This window comes from Triturus cristatus, chromosome 2_2, assembly GCF_964204655.1.
Source record: "Triturus cristatus chromosome 2_2, aTriCri1.1, whole genome shotgun sequence".
NCBI classification, from domain to species: domain Eukaryota; kingdom Metazoa; phylum Chordata; class Amphibia; order Caudata; family Salamandridae; genus Triturus; species Triturus cristatus.
The window spans coordinates 541814845-541830885 of record NC_140582.1 but is presented as its reverse complement, the minus strand read 5'-3'; the positions used below and the strand labels follow the sequence as shown (position 1 = coordinate 541830885).

At 41.3% G+C, this 16041-nt stretch overlaps 1 protein-coding gene across 3 annotated transcripts in view; it reads right to left on the bottom strand.

Annotated features, from left to right (window-relative positions):
* Positions 1-16041, bottom strand: part of TMEM131L (transmembrane 131 like) — a 553379-nt gene that overhangs the window by 128009 nt on the left and 409329 nt on the right. For all 3 annotated transcript variants that reach the window (XM_085641690.1, XM_085641691.1, XM_085641692.1), the window contains 3 exons: positions 13961-14110; positions 7077-7699; positions 3364-3512 (listed from right to left, as the gene is read on the bottom strand). In XM_085641690.1, coding sequence (XP_085497816.1) covers positions 3364-3512; positions 7077-7699; positions 13961-14110 — 922 coding nt within the window. The remainder of the gene's footprint in view (positions 1-3363; positions 3513-7076; positions 7700-13960; positions 14111-16041) is intronic.

The following is a 16041-nucleotide window of genomic DNA, read 5'->3' as shown; positions in this document are numbered from 1 at the left end:
CAGAGCCAATGCGCTGCATCCTTCGGTCCAAAGTATCTTTTTGTCGCAGAACGCAAGACACGCCGCACAGGAATCCTCTCAGTGATTCGGGGACAGGCACACATAACAGACTTCGCTCAAGTCCATCCTGGGGTACTTGGTGTGGCAAGTTGGGTAGAACCAAAAAGGACTTCTTTCCGTCACATGGACATTCTCGGGCTGTCAAAGTGATAGGAGTAGAGGGGGCAGAGCCCAGATGTGGAGAGTTGGTCAACGGCAAGACAGTGTCAAAGCAACCCCCGATGGAGGAGACAGACGAACGGCGGATTGGTTGTACTACGGAGGGATGGTGCCAAAGGCATCAAACCGCAGCTGGCGTATACACCTGTGAACTCGACAGTGGAGAAAAACTATTTACTATGGAGCTGATGCCCATGTACCTTACCTATGATAGGTGGAGGCACCACATCTTATGACTCGAAAAAACTTCTTCGAACAAAAACAAATTGCATATATCCAAGCCCAATGCTAGATGGCAGGAGTATGCACAGCACTACACATGCCACGAACCTTGACTTACCTTAAACATAGTCAACTGTGGGGCGCTGATGTCTAAAATGCACAGGGATGTACAACTATGTAGATCTAATATGTCAGATACTTCAGGCTCTATGAACGCTGAAAAGAAGCCCCCCACTGCAATTTCCCCTCTTTCTCTGGTGCTCACCTCATTGAGAGTTAACACTTGAACTAAACAGGCTTGACCTAGACCTCAACTGTCCAGAGATGGTCTCAACTGCCCAGAGATAGCCTCAATTGAATTCGGTCTGCAATGACAGTGACAGACCAACTGACGTTTGGCAAAAATAATCTGCTGTCCCCCTTTACAATTTCTACTTTAATTCATCTGCTGCCATTTACTTATTTATTCTTCAAGTCAATGTATCACGTCTTTTAGCTTCCTTACATATTACAGCCAGGTTTTAAGTTAAGCCTTCACAAAGAAAGAGTTTTTTACTGAAAACCATGCAAAGTGGTGCTTTTCTGATACACATTTTGGCAAACTGCTTTGTTGAAGTAGCCAAGGCTTAAAGATACAGAGATCATTCAGTATCTTACAAAGAAGCACAATTACATATTCATGATAAGACTATACACCTCATAAAATATCAGTACAAGGCAAGAGAAGGTGGGCTCGTCAAACCAAAGTGCTACTCCACTGGTGTAGTATATGTTGCCCTTCATCGCAAGTATTTCCATTGAGAAAATGTGGAAATAGTGCAATTTTGTGGACATTTCATTAATAAGCGGCAAAGCTACATCTACAGACAAAAATGGAAATGCACTTCCTTCCAGTCCTGCAATGCACTTCCTTCCAGTGCTGTTTCTATGCTTTTCCTGCAAAGAGTTTAATGCCAGTGCTGTATTTTGATTCAAGCAAGGGATGACAACATGACTCGAACAATGTTATAAGGGCCACTTTTATGCACTTCCTATCTGAAACAAACACATTATTTAAAAAAACAGGAAAGTTTGTGGTTCTGAAGATCGGCTAGGCAATTTTAACCTCAAATCCCTCTAACCAATTTGCCCTAATGCATTGTAAAAATCTATCACAAAATTTTATAGGAGCACTCTATTCCAAGGACTTGGGAACAAAGTTGCAAATCTTATTTCCATGAAAAAAGGAAAACAAAAAGGTACTGCCTGTCTTGAAATTCTATATTTTTGCTGAACACAGATCTGCAATATCAGGGCTGGACATTGGCTTAGGGGGCTGGGCCCACATCTGTTGCACCAAACTTTGGAGGGATGCACGAAGTCACGTTAATGTCAGGTATGCAACAGTCACTCGGACCTGGCTCCAATGATGTAGCCTAAACTGCTTTCTCATTTTCTATATACAACGTGTGCCCGTATTTAACATCGGCAAGCTCTTTTCTTTCTCCTCCCGCTCCCATCTCCCTCTCACCCCTTTCACCTTGTCCCCTCATCTTTCACCAACAATTTGGCACCAGTAGGGAGCTGGGCTGTGAGTTATTCGGATGAGGTCGGGGAAGAGTCAGATGTTTCTGGTCAGAGACCAGGCACGGATTGAAAATATCAACTAGGGTCTGACCTGTGAACATGAATGGGGTTCCCGTAGTGCATCATTTTACCCACTACAACAGTGAGGATAGCAGGTCCTGGACAATTTACACTTTCTAGCGACAATGCCTTCCAAGACCCTTTTACTTATTTTATATGATATGAATTATCAGGCAAATGTAGGGGCCACAGCACACACCTGCCATTATTAGAACAAGGCTGAAAATAAACATCCTGGCTTAATAGCCTCTGTGGGTCACTTTATACTGCCATAAGTAAATTTGACTAATTTAGTTAATGTCCCTCTATTATAGTGACTTCAAGAAAAAGATTGTATTTGAGACATTGTGCCAGAGCCTATTTAAAAATATGGAATCCATGTTTCTACTGCATATCATACTCAAAACAAACACTGAGTATTTATAGACCATTAGACAAAGTTCATTTGGCATTAAAATTTAGGGATTGCAAAGTCCTTGAATTGAACCAAGGAGTGATCACTTTGTCACGAATCAGTGGCTAAATAAATTAATTGACTTTTACTGAATTTTAAACTCAATACCTTCTAAGTGTTCTAAGGTCTGACATTGTTTTATGCAGCAATATCCATATCTTTTTTAATTAATCTATTAAGAAAGTCTTTCTGATCTCATTTTTGATGGGAAATTAGTAAAAGTCTGGACGCAACGCTTGTGTCCAGAAAGTATAATCAATCTTTTGTAGAGCTTGAAATGTTTTAGTCAGAAGTGTACAACCTCTAAATAAATCAATTGATGCAACCAGAATCAGTACGACACTTCTGGATAAGCTCTAGATCACCCATTTTTCGTACCTGAAAGCAGGAGTTTAATAGGCGCTTTAAAACAGAACACATAATTGCACAATAATCAAGCATTAGGTGCAGGTAGGATGGAAAGTAAAAAACTGTAGTGTGTTTTCTGGTTACTTGAATGATAAAGATTACAACTTAAATCTGATATGCAACGATTAGGCTGAAAAGGCCCAGAGTGCCAAGAATCCTGAAGAGCCATTCATAATTTGGATGATGACACAATGTAGTAACTGGACAAAATAACAGTATCAAAGAATACAATAAACAAATATATTCAGTAGACCGCTTCCTTATATCATTTTGCACCACTTTAAAATAACATACCATGGTAAATAAAGTGAGAAAACTAACAATAGTTTAGGGGAGAATTTACACTCCGGCCGACACCGGCATTCAATGACTGATATGGTTATAATTTAAAAAATAGAGAGCTGGATTCTTTAAAACCAAGAATGTAAAATTACCTCTGCTGATTGCACATCCGGCCGTCCACAGCATTTAGGCTCCTTAGCTTTGTAAACAAGTTTTTCTATTGGCAGATCGGTGCATGGCTGCTTCTTCGAAGCTTCACAAATCTCTTTTTCTTTTCTTAAGCACACCTGCTGGGTATTACCTTCAAGCAAACAATTGAATTTTTAAACATGGGCGATGGCTTCACTAACGTGCCCATATCAGAGAAAGAAAAACACACTTTACTACCGTGCCCATATCAGAGAAAGAAAAACACAAACGACCATCTCATAGTGGTGATCCATTAATACATATTTCCTTGGAAAAACAAGGTTAGAAAATGTTGCTAGTCTTTGTCCAATATAAATTTATGGATGTTGGAGATAGCAACACCTTATATTTGACCAATAAAATAAGTACAAAGATGGATATTTCTTTTTATGATCATCTAGGACATATTTGTAGATTCCATATAGTAAAAGGAGGAACATGCTTTTTAATCTTTACTGAAATAGTGTTTCATCAGTTGCAAACTTATGCATGTGAAGAAGGTACATGCTAATCTCAAAGCTATCACACTCCTTTCAGTACACCCACTTTTGTTAACAAAGGGTGAGAATCTGCATTTCAGAGGTTTTAAAATACTAAACACAAGTGCCCCCATCACTCACTGATCACTGTGTCGGTAAAAATAAGGGTGGTACCCCCAAACAGCATAGAGAAGTGATTAACTTTCCATTGAAGTTTTATCACATTTGGGATAATTATAGTATGAATACATTCAGTAGAAACAGTTGCTAGGTATGCTGCATAGACGCACCTCGGTTTGTAGAAATGTATGAACATAACTAAATTTGAGTTGCTCATGATGTGATATTCTCACAAGGTGCATTCAGATCTCTATAAAGTTCGGTAAATGGTCACAGCGCCCACACCACAATGTGATGTTACACTCATATCATCCAACCTCTTTTTCATTAAAAAGGTTTCAATCCTGTTCCAGCATAAAGCACTATCAGCTACCCACCTTTTGCATATGCTTATTTAATCATTACCGATTGTACAGTCTTCCACATAGCTAATCCAGTCCGCGCAACACCTGATTGAGCATGGTTAACAAGTAACTATCAATCGAATATCAAGGCGCTAACAAGAAAAGGTTTTCGCTCCATGATTTAATCAGTCTACAAATTGTAATCATGTTAACCCTCATATCAGCGAAGTAGATTCCAGAACTATCAGAACCAAAAAAAGATACTAACCACAAGTACCCATGCATGGGCTCCTGAATTTGTGTTATTGGTCACCTACATTTCAACATTCCTTTCAAACTTTTCTCTAAAGGATGGAAAAAAGTGGCGGTTGTAACAAAAACCTACATCTGATGAATGAGATAAAAGCATTACTCAACACATTTCATTTTATAAAGTGTGCTACTATCCTAAAGGGTGTTGTGGTGCACAGAAACCAAACTGAAATGAAGCAAAATCCAAGTTTCCTGCTTTTTCTTAAGATCAGATGGCCCATGGTTAACCAAAGGGGAAGACGAACGGTGTTCCAGAGCCCAGTGGTAATCACTAAGTAAGATGTGCCACCGATCCGGGGTCAGCTTAAAAGAATACACAGTAGGGATTTAGATGCCCATCTAGAGAGGATAATTTTCACGGCAGATAAAATACAATTTACATTAAATGTAAAGTCCAGGAGCTAAATATAAAGATAAGGGCGAAGTAATAAAACCGCACTTTTGAGAAAGTGTTAAGCTATATGAAAAGTTGCTCTTGCATTTCATTGCTACACTGTGGCACAATGGCGTATGTGCCTAGTCTAGATCTAGCACTGAACCTAAACCCCTGGGCACAGCCTCACACTGAAGGTCTAGATCATGATCATCAAGAGCCATTTCCCTGAAACATCATTTAGTTAAACGTGCTTAAAGCAAGCAAATAATAAATCTTTTAAAGATAAACAATGGGAAATCGGTGGGAGAACACCATCATGGACAATATGATATACAAAAATAAAATAAATTAGGTAACCAATTCACCAAAAGTGAACCCATAGGTGCATGTTCTTGCAGCGGTGCAGATTTATGACATCCAGGAATTTACAGAAGTAGGCCAGAAACCATACTCCAAGCAAACTTTAGTGACCTCCGTTTTCTCCTGATCACATATATATGTGTACATTTACTTATGGTAAAATGTGCTGAGAAATTACAAATTAACTTTCATTACAAGAGTAAATATCCAACCTTTTCTAGTATTTGAAGAGACTGGAGAGGGGTTGGTGACTACCTTACATGTTAGTTGGTATGAGTGTACACTCATTAGGCATTCCAACCTCGGAACTATCACTTCCCTCCTACTTTCAGCCCCTGCATGTAGATTTGCAAAATAGGCAAATTCAGACACTTGCTAGAATTCAAATACAGGCCTAATTTGAGCTCTATCAATCAAATAATCAATTATCAGAGCTCTATTATGAGGAGAACTCTGTCACCTCACCATTCCACCAAAAGAGACAAGTGGATTTTTTGTAAAAAAAAATTTAAACCGAGCAAGTAGATTTTCTAAGCTTCTCGTGCACTTGCACAAGTAGATATTTTATAAAATTCCACACCTCTGAGGTAACTTGAAGGTAAGTTCTTTCCTTGGCCTAAGTTGCAAGAAAACGGTTTGAATAGTCTTAATAATTAAAACACAGAGATATAATTTTAAATTATCTAAAGCAAGGTTTCTTAACCTGTGGTCAGGGATCCCCTCGGGGTCTGCAACATCTACTCAGGGGTCTGTGACTGCTTAGAAAATGAAAATGCAAAACTGAACTTTTTTAAATGTTGTGTAAATGTAAAGAAATCTGAAAATGGACGGTAAAAATTAAGTTGGTATTCTCAGATTGATTTGTGAGAGCGGTGCAAGTGCATCAAACAGAATACAGTATGGACGATTTGTGGACTCAACTAAATTTTGAAAAGCTGCAACTTTCCCATTGAAATTAACCTTTTTTCCCACTATTGGTTGTGGATTAAATCCAATATTTGAGCATTTGGTTGATGAATCCTTGTGGTCGTATTTTTTGGTACTATTTTGCATCTTCATTCAACAAAATTAATCTGGATCGTCGGATTCCAATGACGACTCAGTGGGGGAGTCTTCAGATTCCATTAATGTTAAAGTAGGGGTCCACAGAAGTCAAGAGGTTAAGAACCACTGATCTATCGAAAAAAACATTCGCTTGTGGACAGACTGCCTCAAAGTAATCAATCTCAGGTCGATTTCTGAATAAACAAAATGTGCAATCAGATAGAAAGTGCAACGCATCCACACACTCAGGGTGGCAATCAAGATATCAGGATAAGTCTGCAGCACTCTAACCATTTCATGAAATAGAAACAGAATTCTGCCTATAGATTCAGCAACCACTGTTTAGATTATGATGTATATGTTAATGTGACAATGACTGAGGCAAAATGTCTAGAGTGCATTAAGACACAGGTGTGCAAATAAAGAGAGTAAGCGAGCTACCTTTATTCGTGGCTAAAGAAAATAAAACATTGTTTATGTACATTTGCAATGCATTAAACATACCCATTTTTATCCTTGCAATTGTTTTTAAACAAAATACCAGTCTGTACATTGAATTTAAAGTAAAACATTTTGACATAAAAATCATGCTTACCTAAATGGCACCCAACAAAGAGATAATATGGAATGATTAAGCTTACCCTCATTCTTCTGTGTAGCTGCCGGCAGTTCAATGTGCAACGGTGATGTACTTCTTGCCAAGAGGCATTCAGTTGACTTTCTTGCAGAAAGTGAAGTGCAGATTACTGGCTCTTTGAGCTCCGTTACCCCCTCTGAAGTTATAAGGCTAGTTTCCTTAGGAAACATAAAAGTTGGAAGGTCCTCCTTTGGAACAGGATCCAACAAAGAACTTTTTGCAAGGGTTGTGTTCTTTAGTGCAAGATCGTCTTTCTCCAGGTCAGTCCCTGGAAGGGTCAAGTGTTTTTGCAAATCTATATTAAGATCACTGACACATGTGAGGTCTGTCCACTTTTCCTCATAGGGATCCACACACACATCCTTTGGAATCAAAAGCACTCCATCAGAAGCCTGTTGGGCAAGCTTGTCATCTGTGGTTGATGGTGTGCTGCTAGTGGGACTGCTAGGTTTTGGTCTGCTGTAGTATACTGAACACTTATGCTTCTTCTGAGAATGACTGAAGGTTGCTGGGCTCCTCTTCGAGGCATTCTGATTTCTGCTAGTCATACTGCCTATAGAAAGGAATCCTTTGCCTTTCCCTTTATCTGGTGGACTACAAGAATCAACAAATGCCTTGCAAGTACCCCTAGAGTACATAAAAAAAACAATTGAATAAAATGTTGTTTACACTGCTGAAGAGGTGCAATACATGCAGTGTGTATAGACTAAATACACAGAAAATACAAACCAGTAAGACCACAAAGTTAGAGGAGGGTTAGCATAATTAAATGGTAAAATAAAATGGTGTTCAATAGAAGGGGGGCAGCTTTTCGAATCACAAGACACTTCAAAGTTGCTCATTTTTCTTTTGAAGTGCATTGCTACATTTGCTGGTGACTTTTCTTTGGATAACACTGTGCATATTCCCCCAATTAAAATTTTTAAAGTAGAAGTGGTCAAAAGCTAGATCAAAACATGTTTACTTTAGCAACACAAGCACAACAAAGTTACTTACCAATAACACTGGTTCTCCGGCAAAAGGTTCTTCTGGATTCACACCTTTGCATATCCAGCCATATGTGGTGAGGAGTCATAACACTTGAAACATTACATTACTTCACTAACCTCTCTCTGCCATTAGGAGTGCATTTAAACACCCTCAAGCAGTTTATCAGATTCACAATTTACCATCCATTATTATTATTAAATTTGTTAGGCGCACAGCTACCCGGTGTTTCCCGGCGCAAATGAGTCTAAAGTTAGACTAAGTAACTAGGCCAATTGCTGGATGAAGAGCCAGGTCTTAATGTCGCGACGGAATTTTAGATAGGATGGTTCCTGCTTCACATGATTGGGAAGAGAATTCCAGAGCTTAGGTCCAAGGTACGAGAAGGAGCGTCCGCCCATTCTTGTCAGTTTAAATCTGGGAAGCGCCAAGTTACCCAGAGTGGAAGAACGCAAAACGCGATGCGGCGTGTAAGGGCAAATGAGTTCACGTAGATACACTGGCGCTGTGCCTTGCTTTATTTTAAAAATATGACAGAGAGCCTTAAATTTGATGCGGCTACCAATGCAGAGCCAATGAAGATTCTGAAGAAGGGGAGTAACAGAGGTTTTCCTTGCAATATGACAGAGAAGGCGCGCTGCAGAGTTTTGGACCATTTGCAGCCTCTTCAAGAGTTCCTTATTGCATCCTAAATAGAGTATGTTCCCGTAGTCCAAACGAGAAATAACAAGAGATTGGACTACGGTTCTTTGTGTAGAAGAAGGGAGCATCCAGATTATTTTCCGCAACCATCTTAGTATGGAAAAACAGGTGCCAACAGTACTCACTGCTTGTTGCCGCATGGAAAGTTGGTTGTCGATAATAAAGCCTAAATTACGGGCTTGGGCTACCGGCTGAGGAAATGAACCCATTTCTTGAGGCCAATGAGAATGGTTCCAGAGATGTTTATGTTTGCCCAGGATGATGATCTCCGTTTTGTCCCAGTTTAATTTTAGACAGTTGGTATTCATCCATTCCGAGACTTGAAGCAAACCACTCCTTAAGGAAGATATCGTGTTGAAAAAATAATTTGAGTGTCATCTGCATAGGAGTATAGGGTGAGCCCTGCGTCCTCAACGATGGTAGCAAGGGGACGCACATAGATATTAAAAAGTAACGGACTCAAAGTAGAGCCCTGTGGAACTCCATATGCAGATGCACGGGAAGTGGAAGAGAAGCCTGAAGAAAAGACTTGAAATGTGCGGTCCCTAAGAAAAGAGGTCAGCCATAACAAGGCTGAACCTTCCACACCTGCTGACTGAAGAGATTTCAACAGAATAGGGTGAGACACAGTATTGAACGCTGCGCTCAAATCTAATAAGATGAGCGCCATGGTCTCACCCGGATCTAAACAATGACAAAGTTTTTCCGTTACTCCTAAAAGGGTAGTTTCAGTGGAGTGGTGTGTTCTGAACCCCGATTGAGAAGGGTGCAGGTATCCAGACTTTTCAATATGAGCAGTTAGGTGAAAATTGACGTGTTTTTCCAGAATTTTGGAAAATACTGGTAGAAGTGAAATGGGGCGATAATTAGCCAAGACCGAGGGATCAGCATTGGGTTTTTTCAATAGAGGAACCACCATCGCGTGTTTCCAATCAGTTGGAACCTGGGACTCGCGTATCGAGGTGTTAAGGAGGCCTCTACAGAATCCCAATGCAACAGGGGAAAGTTATTTTAAAATGTTAGCTGGTAGGGATCCAAAGGGGAACCTGAATTCACCCTGGATAGACAGTCTTTAAATGATTCCTCATCAAGGAGAGGCCACTGTGAAATTTTCGCTATGTCGGGAAGGGAATCCATGTACGAAGTGTCTAAACCAGACGAATTTGAATCCTGAGAAAAAGTGGGAATAAAATTACTATAAATTGTCTTCACTTTCTCAGTGAAAAAATGTGCGATGTTGTTACATTTGGTAGCATCCAGGGCAGGAGGTAAGGGGAGAATGTTTGCCCCGGCCAATTTTTTAACCATTGAGAACAAGACTTGAGGTTTGTTCAACGAATTAGTAATGGTCTTAGAAATATACATTGCACTTGCTGCCTTACAAGCGGCATGATATTTATGAAGAGCTGTCTTGAAATCAACTTTACAGCTAGGAGCATATCGTTTGCCACTTTCTTTCTAGAGCTTTACATTTAGATTTCAAAATCTTCAGGTCTTCATTAAACCAAGGAACTGGGGTTCGGTGGGAGGAGCAATGTTTTAACGAGGAAGGCAGGCATAGGTTAATAGAGGAAGTTAACCAGTCCGAAATTGCCTTATTTAAAAAGGTAAGTGGAAGTGTCGGATCTGGAGGATTCCGTTCAAGGAGACCGTTTAATGAGTCTAGATTTAGCTTGTGCCAGGGTCTCTTGCTCCTAGAGTCAGATACTGGCAGAGACAAGGGGGGATCGAGAGCCATAAGTTGGAAGTGGACCGCCAAATTATCAGACCAACTTAAAGGCAGGGCAGGACCATTACAGACAAAAGAAAAGTTAGAAAAATAGGGTCTAGTAAATGCCCTGCCTGATGTGTAGATCCGTTATTGTGGAGAGACAAGCCGAGGGCTTCCAAGTCAGCTAAAAAAAAAATAGAGTTATCCAAACTCGTTGGGTCTTCCAAATGAAGATTGAAATCGCCCAAAATCAAAAAATTAGCTGCTTGTAGAATGAAAGGGGCAATGAAATCTGGCAGGGAGGATAACCAATGTCTTGCATAACCAGTGGGCGATAAATGAGTAGTCCAGAGATGGTAAGTTGCGAAGATATAGCAAGTTTGAATAAGGCAGACTCACAACCTGGAAAGGATTGGGGCTCAAATTTGCAAGAATAATCAGATTTAAAGTTAATCCCTATCCCGCCGCTTCTTCCCGTACTCCTATCGCTCCTGACAATGACATAATCGGGAGGAAGGGCCTCAACAATATCCGGCCCAGAGCCATCATGAAGCCAAGTTTCAGTGACAAACAAGGCATCAGGCTTTTTCGATTGTAGAAAATCATAAATATGAGCCTTGTTTTTCGGGAGAGAGCGACAGTTTAGACTCCAGAAGTGAAAAACATTGTCTGCTCCTGGAACTGACTTGTTCCTTGGGATGGATATAGCGGAGGCATTTAAAGTAGGCTTCTGGCGTTTTTAAAGGCCGCGGCCCAAAGCAAAATGGCAATTGACGCACACAAATCTTTGTGGTAGATGTTTAGCTACGTTAAAAGGGGAGGCCAGAACTCGCAAAGACCACAGATCGGCGGCAGAATATTTTATAATATTAGACATTGAAACAGCAGGCAGACCAGCATTACCCGGCACTGGGCACGGCAGGGCGCGGACAGGCGCAGACGGGCTTGCCTCTGGCGCGCCGCTGGCGCGCCCGCGCTGCGCGCATGCGCTGCGCTCTTGCATCCGGCAGAACAAATAAAAGCCGGGGCGAGCTGATAGGCTTGTGAGTCACGTGACCCAGTAGGAGTCCACAACTAAATGATTCACAACAGCGCCATTTTGGATAGTGCAAAATAGCGGTGAGGAAGGCTAGAAGATAGGAACAAAGGGTTCCGGTGAGTTTCTTTTAGTGTGCGGGTCAGCAGAGTTAAAAAACAGTACAACAAATACAATTTAAAATAATAGCCGTGCAACAGATTTTCACGATCTCATAATAACGGACTAGAGTGTCCGAAGTCAAAGTGGCGCGTGCTTTAAAAATTCAACAATCTTAACTAGTACTAAAACAATCTCGCAATAGTAACAGGATCGTCTTTCAGCAAGCGGCATAAAGTTACAACCATCTTCTAAACAATTATGTTACAGGCATTTGTAGAAAACACAATCTGCCATTGGTATAGCACACTCACAAAGAGTACATTTTAAAACGAAATCGAATAACAGTTAACCATTAAAACGTCAAATACTATTTAACAAAATACATGAAGGCAGCTGGCAGCTGTTAAGGTACCCAGAGCAACAGATTCCTACACCATTTGTAACATTTGGCAATTCAGGTGCTAATCCACATTTGTTTAGAAATTCCCCTGCCTGTTGGTTGGCAAGTAACATTCAAAATAATGTTTTCTTTAATCAGACTAGGTCATGAAATGCATGACAATGAATGCAAGCGATACCAAAGGGGATGATGGACGGAGAGTTTGAGCAAATCAAACACTCACCCCCAGTCACCCATTAGTATCGCTTTGTTCGCCCTAAGTTGGCAGGATATGCCCAGACGTGGGTCCCTTGCTCACTTTGCACTGGATTCAAGATAGCCTGGCTGATGAGGGTTATGAACCCGAAACCGATCCCAGGATGCTTGTTTCTGGTCCAGGGAAGACATGGCTTGGCAGTTCGGGCTGGACTGTTCCCATGAGGCACAGGGTCAGACTGATTTGCATATGGCCATGTCTGAACTGGGGTGGTGGAGTGAGATACAGAATGATGATGGATTAAACCCAGAGCAGTTGACTGGGGGTGAGTGTTTGATTTGCTCAAACGCTCCGTCCATCATCCCCTTTAGTATCGCTGCATTAAGACCAGCCAGTTAGTGTGAGGATGAACTAGGAAGTGTTTTAAACCCTGCACATAGCTTAAAATTAGCCCCATTAGATAGTTTGGGATCAGTCGCCCCCAACAAGCGATAAAAAGGAGTAACTGCCTTGCAGTAAAGCAGAACTTTGTCTGCCTGGTGATGTTTGGCACTCAGTTTAGATGTCACTTAAAAACCCATCTGTTTTGCCAATTTCTGCTATAAACTGTACTTCTGCTGACTCAAACTGTCCCATGAGGTTTACTCAGGTTTTTAGACAATTTATCATTTACTGTTATGGTTTTACACTCCAATGAGGAAGAGGAATGGGGGGAAAAAAGGGACAGGAGAGGGAACCAGGTAGGAGAAGGATCAGAAGGGGGAGAGCTCCAATAAGGAGCAAGGGCCCTCACACACCTCGAGAGGTGTAATGCTTCATAATAGGGCAGCTCCTCGTTGGGCTGGCGCTGCAATGCCTAACGGGCCCCACATGAGGGCTCTTTGCCGGAGGTCTTCAGAATAGAATGCCGGGAGGCCCTATGTGTGGAGGTGGAAGGGCATAGAGTGGCGAGTAGAGTAGGTTCAGAACGTGTAGTAAAAATAGCTATCACTGCTCCAGGGAACCTTTATTAACTGGACACTATGCTATGGTTAAAAGAAGAGACTATAACTCAAAGCTGGCAAGGTGAATTCAACCTGCTGCAGCTCAGTGTGTGTCGTTTCTTCAGGACCGGGGGGTGGGGGGGCGCCGGGGGGCGTAATCTAATCTAGATTGTAGGTGACAATCCTAGGGGTATCCTAAATTGTACCGTCCCTATTAAATGGATTCCAGTCAATCCAGAAGGGGGACAAGCATGAAATGATGTGTGGTTCGTCCTTCTAGCGAACTTCTGGGGGGTCGACTGAGACTTCAGCCAGGACATCCACGGCCATCCACAGCAATGGTGGAAGCGAGTGACCGTCTGTGTGGTCTACTCCTGCGTGAGACCTACCCACGGCCGGACTTCTGGGGTGATGTCAGACATGCTTATCCCCCTTCTTGATTGACTGGAATCCATTTAATAGGGACGGTACAATTTAGGATATGCCGATGACCATCACCTACAATCCGAGGGTAGCGAGGTCTTGTGTCACAATAAGGATCAAGTCAGAGTATATAAATTAGCTTAAAGAGGGAATTCTTCCATCTCAAGAGACGTTCTTAATGCAAGCTTTAAAATAGCATGGCTGGTCGTAGCACACAAGTGATTGGGCCATTGTTTCGGTAAGATGTTTTATAAGCTCCATTTCTAAATTTACAGTGCAAAATATTTAAACATAATTAAGAAAAACACATTCAAGTGAAAATGAAACTATTACAATGAACGCAATTACCTGTAAGAATCTGGGCTGATTGTATCCACTGAATTGCTATTTTGATGCAAGGCTAAAGCAGGAGTTTGTCGACTTCTTGATTTCATGAATTCTGTTAGAATGTACTGAGCTTGTTGAAAAGCAATTAAAACCACACCCAGGAGTGACAAACTAGAATAAAGAAAAAATACAATACTTTAATCAATTTGATCTCTACACGGTTACTTAAAACCATTAGATGTGAGGCACACAGTACTCAGAATGAGGACTGTCAACGGGTACATCACTAAATCATCTAAAGTTTAAAGAGCAGCTGCAATAATAGTTGTGTTCATATTACCAAACTCACACCTACTGAATTATTTGTCCTTGCTAGGATTAAAGGCTGTATCAGCTTTGCCACTGTTTGAACCTGCAACCTGGGCTGAGCCGCACTACAGGTGACCGATCTGTACTTAGAGGTATCCAGCTTGCACCACCTTTAGGATTCATGGTGGCTAAAGCAGCTAATGATCTCTTTTGAAATTTCAAAAAACCCCATTCCACATTCTTGTATTTTTCTCATCATTGATCTGCCAGGGACTTGATACAATAACTAGCCGTATGTTGCTGGTTTGTCGTGGTGAGTTACAGGAGTAAAATTACAGTACACTTGTTGCTACATTTAGCCAGCTCGGAAGATAACACCAGACTTTCCTTAATACCAAAACGCCAACTCCAGTATGACAAATGGCCACTACAACTTCCAAGGCTGGTAGAATGTTGTATTTTTTCCATTTCTGAAGTTTGGGGCAATATTTCACAAGGTTTTGTTGAGGGTTCAAAGAACCCCATGTTTTGGGTGTGTTGTACTCGTTTTTATTGGGAGAGATACTGAACACATTTTATTCATCGAGATGCAAGGCAGCCCTCATCTGGATCACCCCATCAGCATAGCTCAGAAGTTTTAGTTAAAAAAGACACATTTCCTACAAAGGCCCAGAAAAGTACTGCTTCAGAGCAATGCATTTAAATTGATACTTTAAAATTAACTAACCTTGTACTGGCAGGTTTTCATGCGAACACGTAGGTGACTGTCTCAGTTAACCTGTACACTCCGTCAATAGCACACAGCAAATTCACCCAAATTCAAAAAGCTCTGTGGCACCCTACATGGTCGCAGATTAAATATCTGCGTGTGCAGCAGACCTTCAGCACAGTCATTTCAGCCAGGGTCAAAGGACCTCAAAAGGGCAGCTTCAGGGTGTAGAGTGCAGAAGATGGCAGCCTAAATGTCGACAGGATTATATGCGGCTTATCAGCCAATGTCCCTATAAAGAGGTCGAATAGAGGGTTGACCCAACCACACACAAATGTCTCTATTCTTGGAAAGACTATATGCAACACATAACACTTGTAATATAGCCTGTTTTTTAGTTCATACAAGTAAGATGTCACCTCCCCCATCAACCCCCCAAACCCCTCTGCTGTAGGGAGATCATTCTTCCTCATCCATTTTGTACACACACTGAAAGTAAACACTTGATGCTGCTGCATAATGTTAAAGTGTGCGTTTCTGTATGCGTATGCTTTTTGCACAATATGCTAAGGCATTTTTTAACTATGTACGATGACATGCCTGTATCTTTGGCGTCGCTTGACGAATCTTCACAAAATGTCCAAAAAAAGTGTCATAGTGAGTCTTGCTGTGCATGGAAAGCTTTGGGGTGATCAGCCGAGCGAGGGCCAAGAAAGGGGGACTGGTGGGGTCGATTAAAATACAATTTCCAATGTCAATTTCCATAGGCGCTTTGAACACGACTACAGCCCGAACCGCTGGACGGAATTACACCACATTTGGCAGGAAGGTAGATTTTGGTTCGCAGATCACACTTAGTGTAAATCCATTCAGTAGTTGTTGAGATATTTATGGGAAAGCAAATAAGAATATCTGAGCGGAGCCCGAGCACAGATCTCATGGTGAGATCTGATTGGTTGTCAGCACTTAAACTAGAAAGTGCTGGCAGCCATCTTGGGACCAATATACATGCTAGCACCCCATTAAAATACATTGTAGTGAAGGGCAGGTTTTGAGTGTCACAAGAAGGAGAAACCATTTGTTG